Consider the following 23,152-nt stretch of genomic DNA (forward strand, 5'->3'; position numbering starts at 1 on the left):
TGCTTGTTACTACATCTTACCTAAAGGTAGGGCATTTTCTCTTTCATATAAATAATCCATTCCAGCTAAATGAAGACAGTGACACATGGAGAAAAATCTAAATTTTCTTGTGAGTTTCTTCAGTGTTGCAATGGTCAATAATTAAGATACTTGTCTGTAATCTGCAAATTTTGTGCAGTAAATCCAAAGATAGCTTTCAAAAAGAAGTCATAACACCAAAGTCTTATGTTTTGGCAGTGCATCTCAGGACAGAACTTCCTATCAGAGCTAGAAAGAAGCTCAAAGTTCCCTGTCAGCTAAATACTTTATTAAAAGCAACACACACCTATCCTGGTTGGCTCATATTTGACTAATTGGGTAGCCAGCTCTGAGGGATGGAGGAATTGCTTTCATGCAGAGGGAAGCTCCAGCTTGGAAGAAAACAGAAGAGCAACACTAAGAACTCTTGGTGTGCAAGTAGAAGCACCGAGTTGAGTCACTGCTCATTCACATGCGAACAACACACTACTGGGAGTGTGTTGATGCCAAGTAGTCTGACAGCACATCCCTAGCTCCAAAAACAAGTGCCTTGAAGAACTGTAACTCCAGGCTACAATCATGGTACCATCAGGTCAGACGCCAGCAAAGCATTCAGCTTCTTCCCCCAGACTTTGGCTAAAAGGACAAGACTCATGCTATGTCACAAGCAAGAAAAAACTAGAACCAGTCTCATTTCAGTCTAATTCCCAGCATAACCTCAGTGGTATTCCCAAAACCTTCCCAGACAGGACAGCATTTTCTTCTCCTCTGCTCCTGTGAATGGCACAGACTGCTCTGGTGTCATCCCTACTGCACCTGGAAATGTCAGGCCTGTGTTATGCCCCTCTAACCCAGCATTAGCACCACTGGAACAGCGACAGCCGCACCTGAAATAGATGTAAGCTGTAAAGGAAATCATCAGGAACTTGTTTAATTTAAAACAAGGGGCAAAGGAAGCACTGTGAAGTCCTGACCCTACTTGTTCTAAAGTAGATCACTGCATACTGCACTATGAACTCAGCTGGGATCCAGATTGCTTTGCAGATAGAACAGGAGGAAGCTGTAACTTACACCCACTACTACTGTACCTCCAGCCAAGGAGCAAGATAACTAAATGCCCTTGGGGAGATATGAGAGGCATTTGAAGCATAAAAATTGCTTACCTTTCCCTTACCAGGTAGGCAGATAAACACAAATGTCTCTGTTCAATAGTGCCTGACAGTCTTATGCAAGCCCTCAAAAGCATAGAAAATTTAGGCATAGAGTAAACTATGGTGCAAGGATGCGCATCCCCAGTGACAGAACATTCCCCATCATCTCCAAAATAAGCAATTCCAGAGAACCACCTGAGTTGGCAGAGATCATGGGCCCAGAAAGCGTGGGAGAGCAGAGGCTGGTGCTTCTGTGCAGGGCACGGAGCCTGCATGCTTCACACGAACTTCCCAGGTGCTGCGCCGTGTTCAGACTTTCAGTCACATGGCTGCTGGGACACACACAGCTTACCACATGCTAAGGGAGGGTGGGGGCAATTTGCTTTACTGCTCCTGCCAAAAGCCTCTATTACTGTATGTTATGAAAGCTCCGGAGAGGCAAAACATTCCTAAAACCACTTTATTAAAATTAGTAACACCCGAAACTCCCCCCAGTTGTTTATGGATGGCAGGGCTGAAGAAGGCAAGAAGCAAAAGCAAAAGCAGAGGCAGACAAGGCTTCACTTTCTCTGCAGCGTGACAGGTGAAGGGAGTCTTCAAATAATTTCAGCTGGCTGCTGAAATGTTGTCCTCTTCCCCCAGAGGTCATGCTGGGAGCAAGACTAGTTTTCCATCCACAGACACAAAGTGTTACCTATGGACTAAGTGTTGGTTTTCCATACCCCAGCATCTCTGAACTACTATCAAAGGTTGTAACACTTTCACCCCCGTGGCATCCTTGTAGCTATTTGGATATTTATGTGATGATAGCACAGAAGCAAGCACAGGGCCTGCAACTTATTGAGCGTGTGCAGAGGCAGGGGATACTACTACCTCTGTCCCTGTGCTCCACTCCTGCCCTTCTCATGGATCACCTCCTCTGTGGATGCTGAGCCAGAGAAGCACTCCTGACTCCCAGGCTCCTGTTCCTTATGCCGCAATCCTGATCCATACTACAGGAGAAGGGGAATTTAAACACAACCACAGAGAGATTTAAGCATGGAAAACTACCAGGTCATTATATTGCCATGCCATGACTGCTGTCCCTTGAGGCTCCTTCTCCCAGGACATGTCAGACCCTATGCATGGCAGGCTCAGCCCAGCAATCCATGCTATTCCCTTTGCTCATCCTTAGCACAGGCTAAATCAACGTTTGCTCCTGCCTGACACCCTGCTAGCTCGTTGCTTTACAAGAGACAGGAGCCACATTCAAGCTCGAGCCTCTGAACTAACAGGCCACCTGAAGCAGATCAAGCTGCTTTTGCACCATCTCATTCTTGGTGATATGTGGAAACCTCTGCTTGGACTTCTTTGGCAGTGACTTGCATTGAATAGTATGTAATTGTAATTTTGTCTTATTTATATTACTTGTAATTTCTATCAATCATCATTTCTATCTATTGTCATTTTTGCATTCTGCACAGGACCATAGACCCTGGGGGAATTTCTGTGTGGAAAGGACTGGACTAAAGCTCTGGTGCAGAATAATAATAAGATGCAGCGGGCCCTGATCTGCACCTTTTGCATACAGACCTGCCCCTGAGCCAGGGGAGAGGCCCTCACTCCAAACCCTCCACGGGCCACAGGAGGGACACGGCCCCGGGGCTCAGGGGGTCCAACTCTCCCCCACAGTGATGGGGTTTGGGTTTCCCTGAGTTCTTTGAAGGATAATGGAATGTTTTCTGCAGGGCTTTCTGCACATGTACTGATCTGCATGAACCCAAGCTCTGGGTCAATAAAGATTATTTTTATGAGAAATAAAGACAAACTTTCTGTTCAACATTACCAAACCACCTGGTATCTAGGGCAGAGCCTCAGCTCTTCATCAGCACAAGGTATGGTATGCACATTAAAGTCTGAGATTTTTTATCAGATGCATGCAGGACACCTCTGTCAATATTTGACCATGTCACCTGGACACTGATCACAGAAAATATCGTTTGGCATAATAGGAATTAAGCACACAGCTTAAGTGCTGAAGGAAGGATGTGAAAATAATGAAGCAATGCACAGTCTCAAACAAATGTATTCCAGTATTTGGAAGACAAAGAGAACTCATCTCCCACCTCTGTCATGTTTTCTTTCAATGCACCTGTGCAGAACTATTTGTATTGAGAGAGGAGTAGCCTCACTCCAATTCATTGAAATTATGGACAATGCACAGTCCCCAGAAACCCTGTGGCAGCCCAGGACTTCAAGAGGCTTTACCCAAAATGTGCCTATACACACACACACACACTGGGCCAAGTGACTCTGAGTTTCCTCCTCCACCCACGGTTTTTAACCTTCAAGTAGCACTCAAAGTACATGCTGTTACTGTTGTGTTACTGTTGTCACATTGGCTTGCATCTCTCACTTTGTTCTTATGTATCATGGTGCTTCTCACTCAAGAAACCACCAAAAGCAAATAGGAATTTTAAGAATCCCACAGCAGTCAAAAGCCATAAACGCCTAAATAGCCACAGACTGAAGGCAGTGGAAGTAGCCTGTGTCTGCACCCACTGAAGACAACAAATGCTTTATTACAGCCTGCAGCAGGGCTTGGGGTTAGGCCAGAACTGATTGGGAAAATCTCAGAACCCTACTTTATGATTAATTGTCTTGAAAAGCCGTCAGTGGAGCCATTCCACCAGCACATTTCACAAATCCTTAATGGTTTAAAAAGGAACCAAACTAACCCGTACTTGGCATCATCCTAAAAACCCTTTTAAAGTCCTTTCAGGCTGCGGTTTGAATGTGGCACCTGAATTATACGGGGGCACCTGCTCCTGGCTGGGATGCACCTCTTTTGGGTAGGCCAGGAAGGATGAGTCTGAAAGGAACTCTGCTGGGCCAAAAGGAAAAGGTCAGGGAGGAATGCAAAGGGACACCCAAATGGGTCAGACCACCCCCAAATTCCTCACTGTCATGCTGAGGTCACGGACACTTCTGTGGAGGTCTTGGAGCGTGTTTGTGTTGGTGTAAGGTCGTGACCTTCCCCTGCGTCACTCTCCATTCTTCTTGGGAACAATCAGGAAGAAACTCCTAGTGTTTCTTGGCTCTTGCACACACTTTTCACGCACAGGGGAGCACCTAGCCCATAGAGAACATTTTTTTCCTGCTGTAATCTTGATGGAAAATGTCGTTAGTGATGGAGAAAGGAATTCAGGAGACGGCTGAGAATTGCCTGAGGGAGAACTTTCATATCTATTTGCACAAGAGACATCGTGAACATGCCACCAAAGAAATCAAGAGAAGCATTAACAAGGCAAGGGGGAAAAGCAGGAGAATTTCCTCTCTTTCAGCTTCCTGGGAGTCCTGCCTGTGTTTCAGGGCATTGGTTTGCTTTGGCAAACCTGGATGGCCTGAAAGGGCACTGCAGCAGTCATGAATCCTGAGACACAAGGCAGATCAAGCTACCAAAGTACCATGTCAGAACCACAAAGACTTATACCCAAAAACTCGGCACCCGAGATGCTGAGTTCCCAAAAATCACAAACACATGTGATGCCACTTGGAGGCCCTCCTTGACTTTGTCTGCCTTAAGAGCATCCTTCCAAGAAACGCCCATGAACACGCAATGCCATAGCCTTGAAAAGAAGGGGAAGAGCACCAAATTCTCAGCCAAACCTTGCACGTTTTGGCACGGCCAATGTCCCCCTCCCACCCCGTGTCACTGACTCATCCCGCCCTGCTTCCCCCGCCCAGAGGCAGCAGATCAGGAATGCACTCCAGGGAAGCGCTCGGGTCCTCCCTGTGGTGAGGCTGCCACAGCTCCCTGCGAGGCCCAATTTGGTGGTGGCATCCATTAAGGCAGTTCCTGGAACAGCTGCCGTGCTCTGTCAAACGGCCGGCACAAGTCAATAAAATTCCGTCCATCGTGGGATTGGCTGTAACAATGGCACACAAACAGATTTAGCCTTACGCACTGAAATGATGTCAAACAAATTAGCTTTGCCCGAGTTACTCAGACATTCTTGCAAAGCTCGGCCCTGTCCTCTCATCTCTCAAGCCTGGCTGTGCTGTTTGCCAAAGGGAGATGTGGAGCGGCCTCCCTGCACAAGAGCCTGGGAGAAGGAGGAGAAAGGAAGGGTTTTTGCATTTCCTTTGCCCCCACCAAACAAAAAAACAACCTGAATAACAACTTTTAAAAAAAGGCAAAGAGCACAACAGATTTGGAGTGCCAGGGCCCATGCCCTCACACTCCTGTAACTGGATCATATTGTTCCCCTTGGCTTGGGAACCTGAGGGTGATGGCAGATGAACTGGCATGCAGCAATAGTGCTCCAAAAATGGGCTTCCTGAGGCAGCAGCTGTGGGCACCTAGCTCTGGGCTCACAGACATACCCTGCTTAGGAAGCTGCCCCATACTGGCTCTCCTACCAGTCTGGCTCCCATCAGCCAGGGGCAATGCTGCCATGTCACATTTTTGTCAGTTCTGGCCAGGAAACACACCTGGCATTTGATATTTGAATACCTGGTATTCAAAATGCAGTAAACTGTATTTCTGCTTATTAAAGATATGAAGATATTATAAAGATATGAAGGTATTATAAAATACCCTCATAAAGAAATGCCACTAGGGAATCTATACAAGGAAATTTCCTTGCCAATATTCACCAGATAAATTCAACAAAAAGTTTTGATTATAAATTAGCATTTAAGTGACTCAGCCTTCGATATGGAATCAAAATCTCACCTTTGATACCGTGAACCTTTTTATGAATTAGCCCAGAGCTAAGGCAGGTGACCATTCACAGGTGGCCCTAATTCCACAACAGGGCAAAATCCCCAAACCATCAAACAGAAAACTCCCCCAGAATGGCTATGCAAGACATGCCTCGACTACCAAGTTAAGCTCATCCCAAACTGCTCCAGAAAATAAGCGTTTAAAGCAGTTTTAACCCTAATTTGTCTGTGAAACTCTGTCTCATGGCCTATTTTTATGTTTATACTTATGAAAAACTGAATTAGAATTTTAATTTGACTCGAGCAACCTCTCATTTAGAGGTTTGCTTGCCCACAGGCCATGGGCTTCATACCAAGACATGCCCTGCTCTCAACCAAAACCAGCCTGTGCCCCAGCTCCCAACCCCAGCAGCCACAGAGGAAGCTCTTCCCATCTGTGCAGCCAAGAGCCAGAGGGGTCTGGAGTAGCAGAGCTCCCAGAGCAGCCCATTGAACAGTTCCCTCTCGTGCACACCTCCTCCAGCTCGCCCAGGTCTGCTGCTCACAAAACCTGCTCTCACTTCCACTCAGTTCAGCGAGAGTAGGAGCAGCCCTGAATCTAGTCATAGTACAAGATTTTATTGCTGTCATGATAATTGATGACTACTTACACTGAGATTTTAATGAGTACCTGCACTTTTTTCTGTGTGTTCCTTAAATGGGTCATAAAGGAGGAGTCCCAAGCGGTTTCCTGGATTTGCAGTACAATAGGGACCTCTACAGGCGCTTCCCTGTTCGGAACAAGGCTCAGGACAGGTAAGAGCAGCCACACCAGAGCTCTGTGACACACAGACCGCAGAGCAGCCAGCACTGGGTTCATGCCAGCATTCACTGAAATCAGCAGGGCTATGAAGACCCTGCCTATGACAAGGCTGGAGCTGACTGAATCCAGCCTTCAGATTATTTATCGTGCAAATTGTCTGCTTTCAAACACTTACACTTTGCCATGATACTTCCCAGGATAGCTCTAAAAGTTAAAACACAAACAGTAAACTGGCACTCATATCACACAAGAGAGAATGGAAATGAATATTCAAAAAGAAACTCTCTCTCTTTGCATCAAACTTGCATCTTACTAAATCTGACCGATCTTTGCCCTCTCTCAATACTTACTGTGTTATTGATCTACCCAAGCATCATTTATTAAAAGAACTCAAAGAAGAATGATCCCAAGCCTTTTAAAAAGGTTTGAAGTCTGATGTCTCTCCATCATGTGGGTTTAATCCCTTCTTTCTTTATTCTCCACAGAACATCATTCTTAAAGCCTTGCTTCCTAGGGATGGTCTACAGGCAAGCCATTAAGAACTGCAGCCTTCAAAGGTGACAGGAATTATTCTGAACTAAATTATAAAATCAATTACATTGCCAAATTAGCCTTCTCCTTGTGGGATGCTACAGTGTATTTCATGGACCAGAAATAAAACAAAACATGTAACAGGTATAAAGAATTACCAAGCTTTAAAACTTGGCCGAGAGGAATATGATTTTTTGGGTTTGATTTTGGTTTTGGGGTTTTGTTGGAGGTGGAGAGGAGAGTTGGGGTGAGGGGGTGTCTTGTTTTGGTTTCTTTTCTTGCATGAAGTTGAGAGTCACCAGGAAGTGACTAGTGTCACAGCTAGCTCTTAGTACACAAACACAAGGCAGGACTGCATGCTGCAGCAGCACAAATCAGATTTGTGCTTTTACTAGAAGTGGGGTGGAGAAGAAACCCTGGTGTGTCATTATCCAAACATACTGTGGGTTACTAGGAATAAGAGAAAATCTCCAAGGAAAAACTGTCTCCTACCTGCCTGCCAGCCACCAGTGTGCCCGAGCCTGTTGCCAACAGGCTGGACAGGGACACTGCACTGGGAGCATCAATCCAGCTCCTTACACTTCCCTCCAAAATCAAATCAAGTGTCTTGAAAGCCATCTTTTCCCCAGGCTTGCATCTCACTGTTTGCAACAGACCTTGCTGGGAGCAGGGAAACTGCAGGCCACCCACACACACCTGAGCAGAAAAGGGGAGTTGAATTCAGGGAAGATGTTCCAGCAGCAACCCAGCACACCTGCACAGCAGCTGCAGACGCCAGTGAAGCCGGTTCAAGGCTGGGTGGCTCAAGGGCAACTCAGCTTGAGAGGTGTGCTGCAGGAAAAGCCAGTGTGGTTCCACCAGCTTGGATCATTGACAGGGCAAGTGCTCTGTCCTTCAGAAAGGAAGATCCCAGTCTTCAATGTCTCTGGCTTGGCCCTGCTGAGCTGCTGCCTCTCACAGCTGAGGCAGCCCTGCCTAAAAGTCACACAAACGCAGGGGCTCCTCTTGAAATGACAGGTTTTGGCACATGCAGCTGGAAAGGGAAGGAGAAGCTTACAACTCTCTTAATTATGCCACTACAGAAAGAGTCTGAGCCTGATAAATGAGCTAGGAAAGATGATCCTGATCCTCTGACAGGCCAGTTCTGCAGGAAATTCAGCACCGTAAGCAGCAACACACCATTCCAGGCTGGCAGCATCTGTCACTTATCAAGGAAGGGCTCAGCAGGACTGACTCCCTGAAGCAATCTGAGGCCATGCAGATTCCCCTCAGCCCAACTGCACTGTGAGTCAGTTCATGCAGCACACAGCTGGGGTCTGCTCTGAGGCTGTGCTTCTGCAGGGCAGGCACATGGCACCCAAGTGGCAAGGAGCTCTGTGCTGGAAGCCATGACTCCACTTGCAAAAAGAGACTAAAGCAAGCATCTTCTTTTCCTTCCTGCCTTGCCTTCTTCCCATCTTCATCTTTGCATTTTATTCTCATTCTGTCCTGACATCAAGTCTCATTTTGCATGGCACAGGCTTATCTGGTGCTTCGCTCTCCAGTTTTTCTTCCACTAGCAAAAAAATATCAGCAACCTCTCACTTCCAAAGCTACCTTGGGCTTGAAAGCCAACTAGAAAAAACATATTTTGCTATATCATCCCCTGCTAAATTGTGACTCCCTAAATACAACCGAAAAGGCACTTGCATCCTGCAGGGTACCTGCTTGGCCTCTGGTACACAAAGGGTGTAACAAACATCAGTAAGAGGACATGCAGACAAAAAGGCATCTCACTCCAACACTTCTCTTTGAGCAAGGTGAAGTCCAGTTGTTCCAAGTCGTGCCCTTAGAACTTGTGTGACAAATTCATGGACCCCCTGAGCCAGTTGTGCAGGGTGTGTGTCTGCTCCAAGACAACCTCCTCAATGGAGAAGGGCTGATCCTTGGGAAGTGAATCCAACACTGGCAGTGTGAGCACAGGAAGAGAAAGATTCACTCATATGACAAAAATCCTAAGGCTTTTCATCCTTGGGATATTCAGCTCTACAATTTTCTCCTGAGACCAAGAAGCAGGATCTCTCACCTGTGTTTTCCTAATAACATGCACATCTTCCATTTCCATGTGAGATGGGTGAAGGGAGCTTTTCATTTGCGAGGATGTGCAGACTAATTTATACCTAATTGCCCTCTCACCACATAAGTGCGACAGAAAATGACAGGGCCACCACCAAAAGCTGACTTGAGGACTATGAAGAGCCCAAGTTACCCAGCAGTGGAACCTGAGAAAAGGTCAGAAGAATGGACAGTGCAAAGATCAAAGGTTTGACTGGAGATGAAGAAGACAAAAAGGTTGTGGGTTGGAAGATACTGGTGTCAATGTACAGAGGAGAGGGTCGGTGTTCATCTACTCCTCACCAGCAATCCTTTTCGTGTGTCCATATGCTGCTTGCTCCCTCTGTTACATGGAATTCCAAGCAGTGTGTGATGTGCCATTTTATTTACTAGTATCAGAGAACCAAGATGGCTCAGATACTGATCAGGATGCCCACATGAGAAGCACCCTGAACTTCAAACCATTCAAGTGCCACATGCATCTTTACCCTTTCAAACCCCACCTTTCATACACATTTCAGCATTGCCACTGTAGTCTTACAAATACACTTTTTTTTCAACGAACAACATCCATTCTTGTTGTGAAAATTAACTCACAAAACAAAGAAACAGCTTTCAGCAGGGCACCTGAATTTAGGAGCCGATATTACTCCACAAGACCTCAAAGTACCAATTGCCTTTCTCTGGTAGATGGCCGAGCACAGCAGATGAGTCTACAATGTGCAACAGCTGAAATGAAAATCTCTGAGAGCCATCTCTAGTCACATCAGCACTGGCAAACACTCCAGCTGGCAGTGAGACGTCCCAGGTAGAGCCATCATCTTCAGAACGCATTTGCTTCCCTCTTCCTTGAACCAAATCTTTGTACCTTCCCAATTCTTTGTAGATAATATGAATGGAACCAAGCATCCAATATGCAATCTGTTAGTCCACGATGGAACCGAATCCCTAAAATAATTTCTTTCTAATTTGAGTGGTCACATTGTCTCCAGATGTGCAAATGATACAGAGAAAGTCTGTTTCCTGGGAAAAAACTGTAGTGAAGTTTCAAAACAAAATTGCAGCTTCTCTAGCAATTGAAGCCTTGTGCAGAAATCAGGGTGCAGCAAGGCAATGTTCTGCCTGAAATTCCATGGAACTAAGGAGTTGCCTTAAGATGTTTGGGAAGAGGAGAGCTCCTTGTCACAAGCACGCTCCATAATCCATTTTGAGAAAGGCGTCTGGTTGCTTTGCTTATGAAAATAATAAGAACACACCATGCCCAGAGGTGTCATGGTCTGATTTTCCATGAATTGCTTATTCTCTATATTCTAATTTAAGGATGGTTTCGAGAACCAGTCATTTTCCTCAGTCCAAAGCATTTGTTGTCCTTTATGGCACCAGAAGCCCATGCTTGGCCCAGCACACCAAAGGTAACCATTGGATTGGGAGAGGGCTGTTTATCCACATACACAGCCAGCAGACACCAAAATCAGAACCCAAACGGTCAGTGGTCAGTGCATGATGTCCAGTATACAGCTCCGCTGTGAGGGAAGTGGTGCTTATCCTCCAGAGAAAAAAAAAAAAAAAAAGGAAAAAAAACCCAAACAAAACACACAAGAGACCAAAACAAAACACTGTACAAGTGCTTGAAATGATTGAAAACCGCTAAAACCAACCAGTCCTCCCCATGGCAAACACTGGGCACAGGATAGTGCCCAGAGGCCTGCCAGTGTCCTCAGCTGCTTGGACCTCAGCATGATCCACCCTCACCCAAGAGAGCAAGTCTTTCTTCAACAACACACAGAGCCTGTCAGTCCTGCGGGAGTTCCCTTGGCGCTCCTCTGCCATTCCTTCGAGCTCATCTCCTCAGCCAGGCTGGGGTACCTGTCCGATGGTGCAGGGGGCCTTCCTCCTCAGCAGGCAACTTGGTGAGTGTTCCAGCACTGGGGCTTCACAACGCCGTCTCACCCACGCACACCTTGTAGGGTGATTTCAGTTTCCTGCATCTAAAGCAGACACCATCACATGATTTCTATTGGCCAAACCTGAAACTGCAGCAGCCTGCACAGAACCAAAACCTAACCCCCTAACTCACTTAGGCAGACCAGAGGAACCCCACGGTTCAGACAACTGCACCACTGGCCACACCAGGAGATCAGAAATAGGAGGTATAGAGAGTTAGATCCTTTAACATCACCTCAGAGATGAGAAGCAGGCAAAAACACAAACCCAGTGCCCTCAAAATGCTGCCCACTGAAATTCAGACCAATGTAATCAGAAGGCTCCAGACTTCCTGTACCTCTTTCTTATGTAGTAGTAGATGATGGCGAGTATTCCACTGGTCAGTATTCCTATACCAATCCCCACAGCAATGTAGCGCTCATAAGAATTATGTGCATATGAATTTAGTGTTAAATGTTCACACCTCTCTCCATTATAACCTGCAAGACACCTACAAAATAAATACACGTCATGCAAAAAATTATTCAGAGCTTGTTTCACTTTCTATTCCAAACACATCAGTTTTCATCAGTTTTGAACAGATCACAAAACATCTAAACAAGGGAGGGCTGAACCTGGTGCTCACTCAGAACCTCTTCCCTCCACGAAGACTACCAGTTGTCCCAGTTTATCTAGGTTAAAGCTAGCTTGAGTACTGCAGTCACAGCAGCACACAGTCTAAACATCACCTGGTTGTGCAGGGTGTGGACCAAGAGTGCTGTGCTCTGCTGATCCTCAGCTGTTGTAATGTCTCCAGAGGCCAAGACTATCCACTGTGCATCCTAGAGAATTGTAAGGACACCATGGTCCTGACTGGTATGCGGTTGTGGAATAAGGGAGTTGGAGCTGAAAGGTTGGAAGGTGCTGTTCCCTTCTTAGTACTCACTGTGAACATCTACCCATTCCTTTACTACTTACTCCAGCACCAGCTGTGATTTGAGATGGCACCAGTGACCTGCAAAGCTGTGAATTCCCCCTCTCCCTTCCTTAGTTTGACACTAGCACAGCAATACAGCGTTGTTCGCAGTCCTGAGACACCATGGCACTCAGGTCTGTCCCAAAGTTTAATCCTGCAAATACCTGACACTGTGAAGTTGCACACCCAGCACATGAAGAATCAATGCCAGTGTCATTTTTGAAGAAGGATATAATAGGCAGTTCCTTACTTGCATATGGGCTTCCTCAGTTCGCTGTGGAAGGCACAGAGCCCATTGATACAATAGCTGTGGTGTTCCTCAAGGCAGGTCTGCATCAGCTTCAAGAGCTTTGGCTGCTCTGTATAATCTACTGTGAAAGAACAAAGTCATGTTATGTTTAGGACAAAACATCATTTGAACCTATTTTCACACCTGAAGCAGAACAGACACTGTGGAGCAAACACTCCATGCATCAATTTACCGTGCAGTGTCTCGTGAGCTGATTCAGTCAGCACTGAACAGAGCAAGCTTCCCAGACAGTCCAGCACAGCTTTGAGAAAGCACAAATTGCAAATAAATCACCTGCTCTTGAGGAACAAGTACAGAAATTACTATGGGAGATCCACACAGGGTAACATCAACACTACCCATTCTGCAATCCAATCAGAACAACTATCCCAGCAAAACCAGGGGTTTAGGACACAAGGCAAGCACTGAATTATTCTCAGTATCCTTCCCGGTCTGAATTCAGTTAATGGTTAATTTTTTTCTTTTCCTTGTCCCAAGACAAACTATTGCATTTCTAGTACTCCTGCCTGCCAGCTCTGCAGCCATGAGTGAGGATGCATGGTGGGACTCCTCCCACCCTTTTCCACAGTCCAATGTTAGCCGAGTGTCCCATAAGAGTTCTAAGCTGCCAAGATTCTGTGGATAGTTTTTGCTGCGAAAAGCACAGTCCATGGCTAGTGAGGCTCTGAACTGGTGCTGAATTCTACACAACTAGGTCAGCAAGCACACTTCTTGAACAGAAAATGCTACCTTATTCCCTTATTCAGAGTGGTTCAAATGGGAATACAGAAGTCCTGGGAACACGGGCACAGCCAGTAAAGAGAAAGCTCCAAAGCTTTGCCATCGCTGCAGGCATCTGTTCCAACTGGTCTCCCTACCCAGTTCCAGCACTCACTTGGCGGGGTGGGGTGTCCAAGCAATGACTTGCTATTTCAGGGGACTGCCTCAGTGACAGCTGAAGGTGATTTCCTAACAGAGTGCATGTCAACAGCAGCTTTCAGTTATGACTACAAGAAAAATAACATCTTGCAGCAAGGTGACAAGGTCTGCTCAACAAAGGTGACTCAAAGGTAGAGCAAGCAGAAGCCTTCCTTTCTGACTAAGTGCTGAATCAAGGTCTGGAGATAGTACAATCATGGAACCACTGCCACGGACACAAGCCTCGAGCCTCCTTGAGGGCAACTTGTGCCATAACACACTTTCCAGGATTAACAGCACCAAGCCCCTAAATTCCCAATCAAATTCCAGTCTGAGCCATTTAATGGCAGGAGCCTTCTTTGTGTGCTCTTCTAAGTAGTTTTGGGGGTTTTTGTCTTCCTCCTCTCTGCAGCTTTATCAGAGGTGACAAGCAATGGCAAACAGCTGCTCTCGCTAGAGCAGCTCTCCACTTCAGCTGTGAATGATGTGGTTTGGACACCCAAAAGGCATGATGCTATCACTGACACTCAGATCAAACAATTCCTTTGAGAACAGTGTTTCTCAAACCTGACAGAGTAACCAGACTTGCAGCTTAGGAAAAGACTTAGGGAGAAGAAGTGACAATTCAGGTCTGCTTGAGAAATGACATGTTGGCTTACTGCACTTCCTCAGAAAAGCTACAGAGGTGGGAGAAGCATGTCTTGTTTTAAAATGAACTTCTAGTGGCTGAGAAAAGGATATCTTATCCATCCTTCCATGGAGAAAAAGTTACCTACAAGTTTCTCTTCACAGTGTGGGGCCTAGAAACATGAGGGAGGAAGTTGGTGCTGGCTAAATAGAAGCTCTAGTATCCAGCTTTGGCTCTGGGAATACTGCTGACAACCTCTGGAGACTGGCTTGTTGGCTAAGAGCACAGTCCTCAAAGAATCAGGCCTTAGAGAGACAGACTTAAGGAAGAAGAAAGGGCAGTTCTCATGAAGAAAAGGCAGATTTTGGGACAAGAGATGGATGACCCTACTGGCTGTACAGGAGAACTGTATGCTGTTCTCTGATGAGGAAAATGCAATGGAAAGCACACAATCAGCAGAGCTGCAGGGCTCAGCATGCCAAGGAGATCCAGGATGCTGGGGACTCACAAAAGCCCACTCTGGTTAGGTCTCAAGCACCTGCAGAACAGCTACCTAAGCTCTGCAGGGAAGAGTTACATAAAACAGACAATGGCACATCTATACTTTTCCCAGGAGCCTCCTCAAACACTTGGGCACCAACTGTTTTGAATCACCACTTCAACACAAAGTCCACGAGGAAAAATCACTGAAAATACCCTTTAATGGGAGACCTCAGCCAGCATTTCCCACTTCCCAAAAGTACCACTCTCCTGCTAGGCCCTGAGAAGATCTCTACTGCACAGGTTTTTCATTTCCATCTCTTCCATGAGGGAAAGAAAGAAAATAAACATGAGGAAGGTACAAATTCGCACCCTAGAGGCACAAAATCCCCAGCCACCTCTACCCCAACTTCGACCAGATGGGTTTCCACATCCCAAAATCTCTCCTTGCCCACACCAGCGCTGCCGAAAGGTGGCAGACTTCCACTGAACCACATCTGCAGGAAACCTGGCTTTGCACAGGCACCTCTGCCCTGAGTGCTGGTGTCACTAGAAACCCAGGTCAGCCTGGAGCAGCAGCCTGCCTAGAAAGTACTTGAGACAAACCAACACATTCCTTCGCTGCCATCAGGAGGAACAACTCGGTCCATTGTGGGTAAAATCAGCTATTAAGCCTACACACAAAAATTCCATGTGCTAATTATTTTAACATTGCAAAAGTACAAATTGCCTCTGAAAGAATGAGTCTCAAAAACAAAAAGGATGATTTCCTAGCCTGCCCCCAGAGCATTATCATACTGTCCACCTAGATACTAAATAAGCTGTTGAATAAACAGGCACATGTGCCCTTTCATGTCACGTGAAGAGAGAAACATGCCGTGTAAGCACTTGACAGCTGCCTGCAACTGAGTCATTCAAATAGATACACCTGGCAAGATCTGACATGAAGTCGGGGTTACAGGTACTTGGAAGCCTGGGCTTGCCAAAACTAACAGACTGGCGACAAAAGGAGTCAGCCAGTAAGACCATGACAGCTCAGTCCCCAAGTATGGTGCATGGGGGAGGAAAAGCAGTGGGAAAGAGGAGGCAGGAACGGCCTCAGCCCCAGGTCCAGGGCCTCCTTTTACAGGCTGTATGGAACCAGATGATGGCAATCAAGAGAGTCCATTTTTCTACTCCTGGCTGCCCCTTTTGCTACAAAGGCTGTCTGTCAGCCCCAACACCACCCAAAGTTCTTTGTCCATGCCGTGCCAGCTCCCAGCTCCTCTCCATGACCTTTCCCCCCTCTCAGCTAATCACTGAGCCTAAAATTCCAGGCCCCAGCACTGGCGACAAGTAAAGCCTATGTGACATCAAAGGAGGAAATAGGACCAGCTCCTGTAAATAGCAGGCAAAGAAATTGAGCAGAAATTAATGGTTTTCCCCAAACAGCACCTCAGTCACTGAAGGACTTGAATTCCAAAAGAAAATGACAGTTTCTCCAACGATACTGAACCAGGAATTCATGTCTTTAGAACCCAGTGTGACTGAATCCCAGCACTAAATCTTAGCACAAACTTACAGTGCACAGGAATAGAAACTACCAGGAACCTGGAGAGATTCAGTGAGTTTCCCTGTTGTCTTTTTCAGCATTTCTTTTCAATCTTCTTTCTGGAAAGGCCGTTTATTAACTTTTCACTGGCTTTGTAAGAGGTCCACCAGAATATAATTTTAACTCCCTGTATAAATGAGTGCTTGAATGTTTGTGAATTTGATTCTGCCTTTGAGTGGAATTCTCTCAAAGGAAAGTGCTGGTGTCCAGTTGACTACCACAGCTCCAGCTGCCACAAAGGGTCACGGACTACTGTAGACATGGCTATGACCCTGTAAATAAGCCTCCTCTTTGTTGAAACATGACCCACTGCTCCTGCTTTCTAGAAACAACACTAACAGGGCACTTAACAAGCCACAAGGTATTTCCATTTCATTATCCTCCTGTTTGCTGTATGCACCTCTGCAATAATCGTGTCACAGACGAAACCAGACCACAGTGCTGCACTGATAAACCAAAGTACTGCGGTCAAAAATCAACACCTTACCAATTTCACATGCATACAAGTGTGTATACATATTTTGTGTATATATATAAGGAACTCATGGATACAGAATATGTATGGATCAATGTACATATAACACTCTGCCACTATGAGACATCAGAAATGAAAATAAAACAGCTGGACTAGCTATGAGAAAATAATAAAAAGCTTATGGCTCTACTAAAAAAGGCTTGGAAGATGTTCTGTGACAACTTAGAATTAACAGAGGATTATTTGTATGCCTGATTATATGGCTTTCAAAGTACAGAAACACTAAAAATTATCGCAGTTAGATTCCTCTCCTCCTTTACTGACCTGCCAAAACCTCATTCCCAGACAGCACAGCTCTCCAAAAGCAATGACATCACCAGCATCTCAGCTAACATCAAGAACGCAGCTGGCAGGATAAACACAGCTCTGCTCTCAGAGGTTGGCAGGTAAAATAGTCTGAGCTCACATTTCAGTCAGGAAAGAGAAAGGAAGAAGGGAAAGAGCCAGCACTCTGAGGGCTGTGAAAGCCCAGACAGCCAAAAGCAAAACTGCAACAAAGACAGAAACTACTGAGTAACAACTCATGACAGGCATCGCTCAAAGTTGTGCCCATTCGTTCTCACTTCTGTGCATTAAGGTGCATGCCGAGGACAGACAGAAACCAAGCACCAGGTGAAAGTAACAGAAATTGCCATCAGAAACCCGATCACCAGCTGTAAAAAGTCTCCTTCGAATTATGACTGAACTTGAGTTAAATGATCCTTCAGCTGCTCATTGCTGAGCCTATCCCAGCTGGGTGGCAGCCCTTACACCAGACAGGTTTCAAAGGCTCCGTGAAGAAATCAGTTCATCTCACAAATCCAACAGTGTCCAAGGGATGGAGCATCACAGCAGCTAACATAACAGATTTTGGCGGAGGTTTTGGTTTGTTGGTTGTGTCTTTTTCCTAACTGATTAACAGAGATAAACAGAACAAAAAAACAGTACCTTCAGCGTTGTTTTTTGTCCAATTATTCCGTAAGTCAGTGCTGAGGGATGAAGCAGTAATAGCTGACTCTTCACTCAGCGCCCCCATTGCTGTGTAATGCAAATAGATGCTTACTGGAACAGAAAACTCAGTATATCCATTCAAGGTTCATTTCACCCAGAAAGCACTTCATACAAGATGCACTTCAAACAAACCCCTGAGAAGGCAGCAATATAATAACAATTCATTTAAAACACTCTTGCCTCAAATTTCCTTTTGACACAGCCTAATTATGATTGTGGGACAACAAACTACAGCTTGCAAATTTCCCAAAAGACAAATCCATCCTGTTTCTCATTTTATTATCTTGCACAATATACAACACAGATACCTGTAACATAGTACAACCTTACACCTCTTTACCAGTTTAAGTAGCTTATTTTCAAAATAAGTTTAAATTATACCCTATCAGTTAAAATTTCATCCAGGTTTCAAATGGCTGAAGTAGCTCTGCTTCACAAGGTCTCTGCACAGCTCCCACCCCACCGCCTATTTAAGGAGAAAGGCTTTGTTTCTGTTTAACAAAGCCCAGAAAAGCCTCTTCCAAACCTACCTTTCAGCAAAATATAGATCAGCATTCCAAATGCCATGGCAGGCAGCTGCTTTAACACCTTCTCAGGTCTTCTTTCCAGGTGGCTTGCTTGCTCTGCTTATCTGTACTCCCGTGTTTTCTCTTGCACTTATATGCCAGGAAGCGTCATCTCCTGTTCTCACCAATCACAAAAAGGTGCATCTGGTAACAACCTAACCCTCGGGGCAACCACACATTTATTTAGGAAACTGCTATTATCTAGCAATGGCATCAGGTTTTCTTTTGAAACCCTGGTTTCCTATTACCTGTGGGCATAAAGGTACAGTTTTAGAGCAAGACTCAGAATCTGACAGAGCAGAAGAACAAAAAAACAGCCAAACAAAGGTGAGCCAAACAAAACACGATGTGAAAATGTAGTGTTTCCTTCTCTTCAGAATGTAGGTCTTGTATTACTTCCAGGAGGATATTCACCCTCAGGATGCTACACTGGAGTTCAATTGCAGACACCAGTCCCTGCTCTGCTAATGTTCCTCCCCTGGTCCTCCCTGTCCCTCAGTCCCATGCAGAAGAGGAACTCCGGGAACAGCTAGTGCCCAGATTAGGAAGCGATCAGGCCCGAAGATAATGGATGGTGTTCTTCATCAGTGACTGCCAGCGGGATGCCTTTGATCCCAGGCCCTGCAAGCCTGAGGGCTGTGCTAATCACTTTCCATTCAGCCCGGGAAGCAAGGCAGCCCACTGGCCGGTGCCAGGCCTGGGATTGCTGGCTAGAGCTGCGGGGCACAAGTCCAGACCTGGCTAGGCACAGGCACTGAGGAAACACACTGAAAAAGCAGGTAAAATGTTGCCTCCTCTAGCAGCATATACCTTAATTTCTGCCAGAAAAGCCCATCTCTGCCTCTCCAAGAAGGGACTATGCTCAGCACTCAAATTTTTTACAGTGTTTGCAGGGTCTCCAGAATAGACCTGTCAAACATGCTTCTCGTACTAAACCACTCTCCACAGCTCCAAACACTGTCCAGCTTCCTTGGTCACAGGCAGCTTGGAACAGGTAGGACTGGTCTCTCTGAAGGGTACTGATGTGCCCAGACTAGAGCAGTTAATTGGAAAAGCCCAGTTCAGTAACACACTGAGACATCAACAGGCTGACTGACCAAAGAGAGCTACATAGTTCACCTCAGCAACAACTCTCACTTCCTCAACTGTGAACTCCAAGCAACAAACTCATTTCACAATTTTTAGATTTCAAAACCCAAAGTCTTTTAGTAAGTGCCCTGGTAACTCCGACCAGCTCACATCCTCCCCTCTCCACTGCATTCTCCTCAGTAATCTGTAGGATTACATCTAACCACTTCACGTGTTAAGGGAAAAACACAAGCTAGTTATGCATATTTTAATTACACCTTTTCCTGCTCATGGACTGCATTCCAGGAGGCTTTCCCCTTCCTTTGCTATCCTGAATTACTGCATGCCTGCACACTGATTGAGTGCAACTTGCACACTCCCTGGACGGACAGGAGCATTTATGCCTACCCAGATAACCTCTGCTACCAGTCCCAAGCAGGGATGAGGATTGTGAGCCTTGCTTTCAACACTCAGCTGAACAATTGCAGTTTAATCTGGCCTGAATCTGAGAGCAGGCTTTGTCATGAGGCAACACAATGGGCGTGGTAGGCCTGGGACAAAGCTGCAGTGGGCAAGGTCACGCTCTGTGCTCTGTCCGCTGCAGGGCATTTGTCTTTGGACAAACCTTGACCAGGTGGGGCATACCAGTGTGCATTCTGGGTTGTTTAATGGGCCCTTCCCTCTGGATGCTCCTTCTGGATGTTCTCCCAGCAGAGAGCACTCTCAGGGACGCCTCCAGCTGCTCTGCAGACAGCATGCAGTGGAGCCAAGCCCAGGCCTCACTGGCTGTGCTGTAATGCTAACCCAGCTACCATGGGATAAAGGGAAAGGGCTTGCAATGCACCATAACCTGCTTGTAGGGCATGACACAAGCAGGCTTGCTCAAGGGACACCAGCACGGTGCCATAAGTGGTTACTCTGCCAAAAAACACAGAGATGATCAGAGCTGAACCAAAGAAAGCAAACAGCAGTGCAAACAGATGGGTGCAGCAATGACTGAACACACAATAAACAAAGGAAAAACACAACCATGCCCCAACCACATCAACACCCTACAGCAAGACCAAGGTAGCACTGAACAAGTTTTATTCCATCTTTCAGTCATGGGTTGATGAGTCCAAGTACAGTCTCCATAGGTGCCTTTGTCTTCCAACCACTTAAATCACCACAAAAATTTATATTACCACCTACATTTAAAAAGACAAGCAAACGTCTGCACCATTGGCACTGTATATTTAGTAATAATCCTGCCAAACTTCTGCAAACACTGTGCTAAAGCAAACTCTCAAAATCCATCACAAGAACAGTCAGCACAGAAACAATGCTCCACCTTGACTTCTTTATCACAGTAAGTGCATTTTTCCCTTTGACAGCAAGAAAACTTAGCCACAGCCTTTCTCCTTCCCCTTCCAAGTTAGCCATAGCCCACTAGCAAACACCTAAGGCTCTCAATTAAAACAAATCAGTAATCCCTGCCCAGATAAAAACATGCAGAAGCCCAGTCTACCACTGCCTTCAGTGGGAATGCCACAAGTGCAGACACTCAGCTGAACTGGCATCTCAGCAGTAACTCCACTACAACTTTTACATTGCATAGGAATGTTCTAGATGCATCCAGGAAGCAACTTTGGGAATAGAAGCATACTGATCTTATCCCATATACTCTTCTCTAACCAGCAAAACTCTGTACCCATTGAAGTCAAGGCTTACAACATAGACTAAAAAAAAAAAGGCCTCTTCATGCAGTTTTGAAAAATAAGAGAATAATTAAATGGCTTAAAGTTCCAATACAAGTATTTTGTGAGGGATCAAGTTTCTCCTCCCCTTCGTCTCCTGCTGCACTAAGTATGTATATAGTACTTGAAACTACATTCCAATCAATTTAATTCTATCCCATTCAATTTCAATCAAATTCAGCCCAATCAACTGCTCAGGTTTGAGGGGTTGTTGTGAGATGGGGGTACTACACACCAAAACAATTTGCCCAGACTGCAGCCTCAATTCTAGCTACTTATTCACACTTATCTCTTGCAGATGTTTCAAGTCAGAATTTCACCAGCATTCAAGTTTATTTGACTATTTTAAAACATTTACTGAACACGTGCATTCATGTCAACATTACTACCTGGCCACTGCTGGCTTTACTTGTTAAAAAAAAAAGTATTTAAGGACTCTCAACTACATCCAGAGTGCTTAGTGACCTCAGAACCCAAATCATGTATTTGAAAGATATCTAGCACGTCTTAGTTTTTATATTGTTTGAACAGGTCCCAGGTGTTTACAAGGCCTTAATACCTGCCCCAACACATAGGTACAGTTGAAATTTATGCTCCATTCTTCACTCTGAAACACAATTGGCCACCACTACCAACATACCTATGCAGGCTGCATTCTCCAAGTCAATTTTGTTCACAATTAGTCAGTAGGAGGATTTGAACATTTTATAAACCATCAGATTTAACATACCTGACACAAAAAATAAATACAATGTAGAAATAAATAGATTTGTAGTAAAAAATAAGTGCTTTGTGTATCAATAAATAGAACAACTCAGACTCTTCTTCCAAAGTAACTCATTTTCTCTAGTAAATGAGCTTTTTAGCGACCAGGAGTGTGTTCTTCAGAAGCATCGCAACAGTCATAGGTCCTACCCCTCCCGGCACCGGAGTGATAAAGGCAGCCTTCTTCTTCACTTCTAAGAGAAAACAGAAAAAGGCATTGACTAACAATGTTTCCAAACCTTTTTTCCCCACATCTGCACGTGGGCTGTGACTGGCAGGTACTGCAGGGAAGTACCAGTCAGGGACCAGCCAAGGCAGAAGCATTACTGCAGCCACAGCAGGCATGGAACGTGGCCAGGACTGGGGCTGCGAGGTACTTCTAATCTGAATGTATCACCCAGGGCTAATTCTGGGCCAGGGCTGCACAACCTGTTCCAGCTGATCTACCTGCAGCACCTTGCCCTTTCCCCATGGCAGCACGGATGCCATTCTCTAGGTAAGGAGGTGAAACCCCCCAACTCTGTGCTCCTGAAGAACAGCATGCAGAGCACCAGCAGTAGCCAAGTCACCTAGTCAGTCTCTGTCCCACACATGACAGAGGACACACAACTGACACCACAAATAGTTTCTCAAGCATCAGCACTTTTTTATTCCCCAGTACAGCCTTTTCTACCCTGCTTCTCACATGCATGACACCTGTGTGGCCTTTTACTCTTTTGTGGTTGGTCAAAGCACCTCAACATTCCTTGCTCCTTTTCCTTTAACAATGTTCACCTGTTTTACACAGCTGCACCCCATTAGGAATTAGGCTCAGCCACAGCCCCATTCCCTATGTCCCATAATCTGTTCTCCTACAACACATCCTAAAAAGACACCCTGAAATTATAGAAAGAAACTTAAAACTGGAGAGGGAGAGAGTACAATTTTCTGTTTGAGTTGTTTTTCTGCTTCACACTACAGACAAAGACAAGAGTTTTCTTCAAGAAAAAATATTCCCATTGCAATTTCAGCCATAAACACAGAGTTCCTCCAGAAAATACTTTTTTTTTTTTAAGGATGCCTACTTTAAAACAGGATGCAAAGGGGCAAGTTCTTTGCAAAGTATCACAATGGAAAAACTTACTGATGAATTAGCTCCAACCATTAGTCAGGTTAGACTATTCAAATCCAGTGTACACCTTGAGTGCAATTAAGTTAATCTGTTTGTATGAGGAATACATATAACAGCAATAAATTCTGGCTTTATCATCTTATCTACTGTGCAAAAAGCCAGCAATTGGAATTACAGGCTGTTTGCAAAGGAATTCTGCTTGACTTTGTAGGAACTCACCTTGTTAGTTCTGACAGTCAGGGCTTTTTTAGGGCACCACCATGAGAGGTTTTG

The 23,152-nt window shown here is 45.4% G+C and overlaps 1 protein-coding gene across 18 annotated transcripts in view; it reads right to left on the reverse strand.

Moving 5' to 3' along the window:
* LOC100224318 (epigen) overlaps window positions 1–23,152 on the reverse strand; it is a 60,428-nt gene that overhangs the window by 15,583 nt on the left and 21,693 nt on the right. For 9 of the 18 annotated variants that reach the window (XR_012055837.1, XR_012055834.1, XR_012055833.1 and 6 more), the window contains exon 7: window positions 12,453–12,570. The exons of 3 other annotated variants lie outside the window; for them this stretch is intronic. Coding sequence is in view for 9 of the 15 variants with exons in the window: in XM_072928929.1 (XP_072785030.1) it covers window positions 12,453–12,570 (118 nt within the window). In the remaining 6 variants the exon portion in view is untranslated. Of the gene's footprint in view, window positions 1–9,669; window positions 11,292–11,584; window positions 11,738–12,452; window positions 12,574–17,570; window positions 17,661–18,163; window positions 21,963–23,152 lie in introns of those variants that run through there. 6 more of the 18 variants (XM_030272244.4, XM_002192181.7, XM_072928932.1 and 3 more) reach the window with 5 other exon arrangements.

This window comes from Taeniopygia guttata, chromosome 4 (genome assembly GCF_048771995.1).
Source record: "Taeniopygia guttata chromosome 4, bTaeGut7.mat, whole genome shotgun sequence".
NCBI lineage: Eukaryota > Metazoa > Chordata > Aves > Passeriformes > Estrildidae > Taeniopygia > Taeniopygia guttata.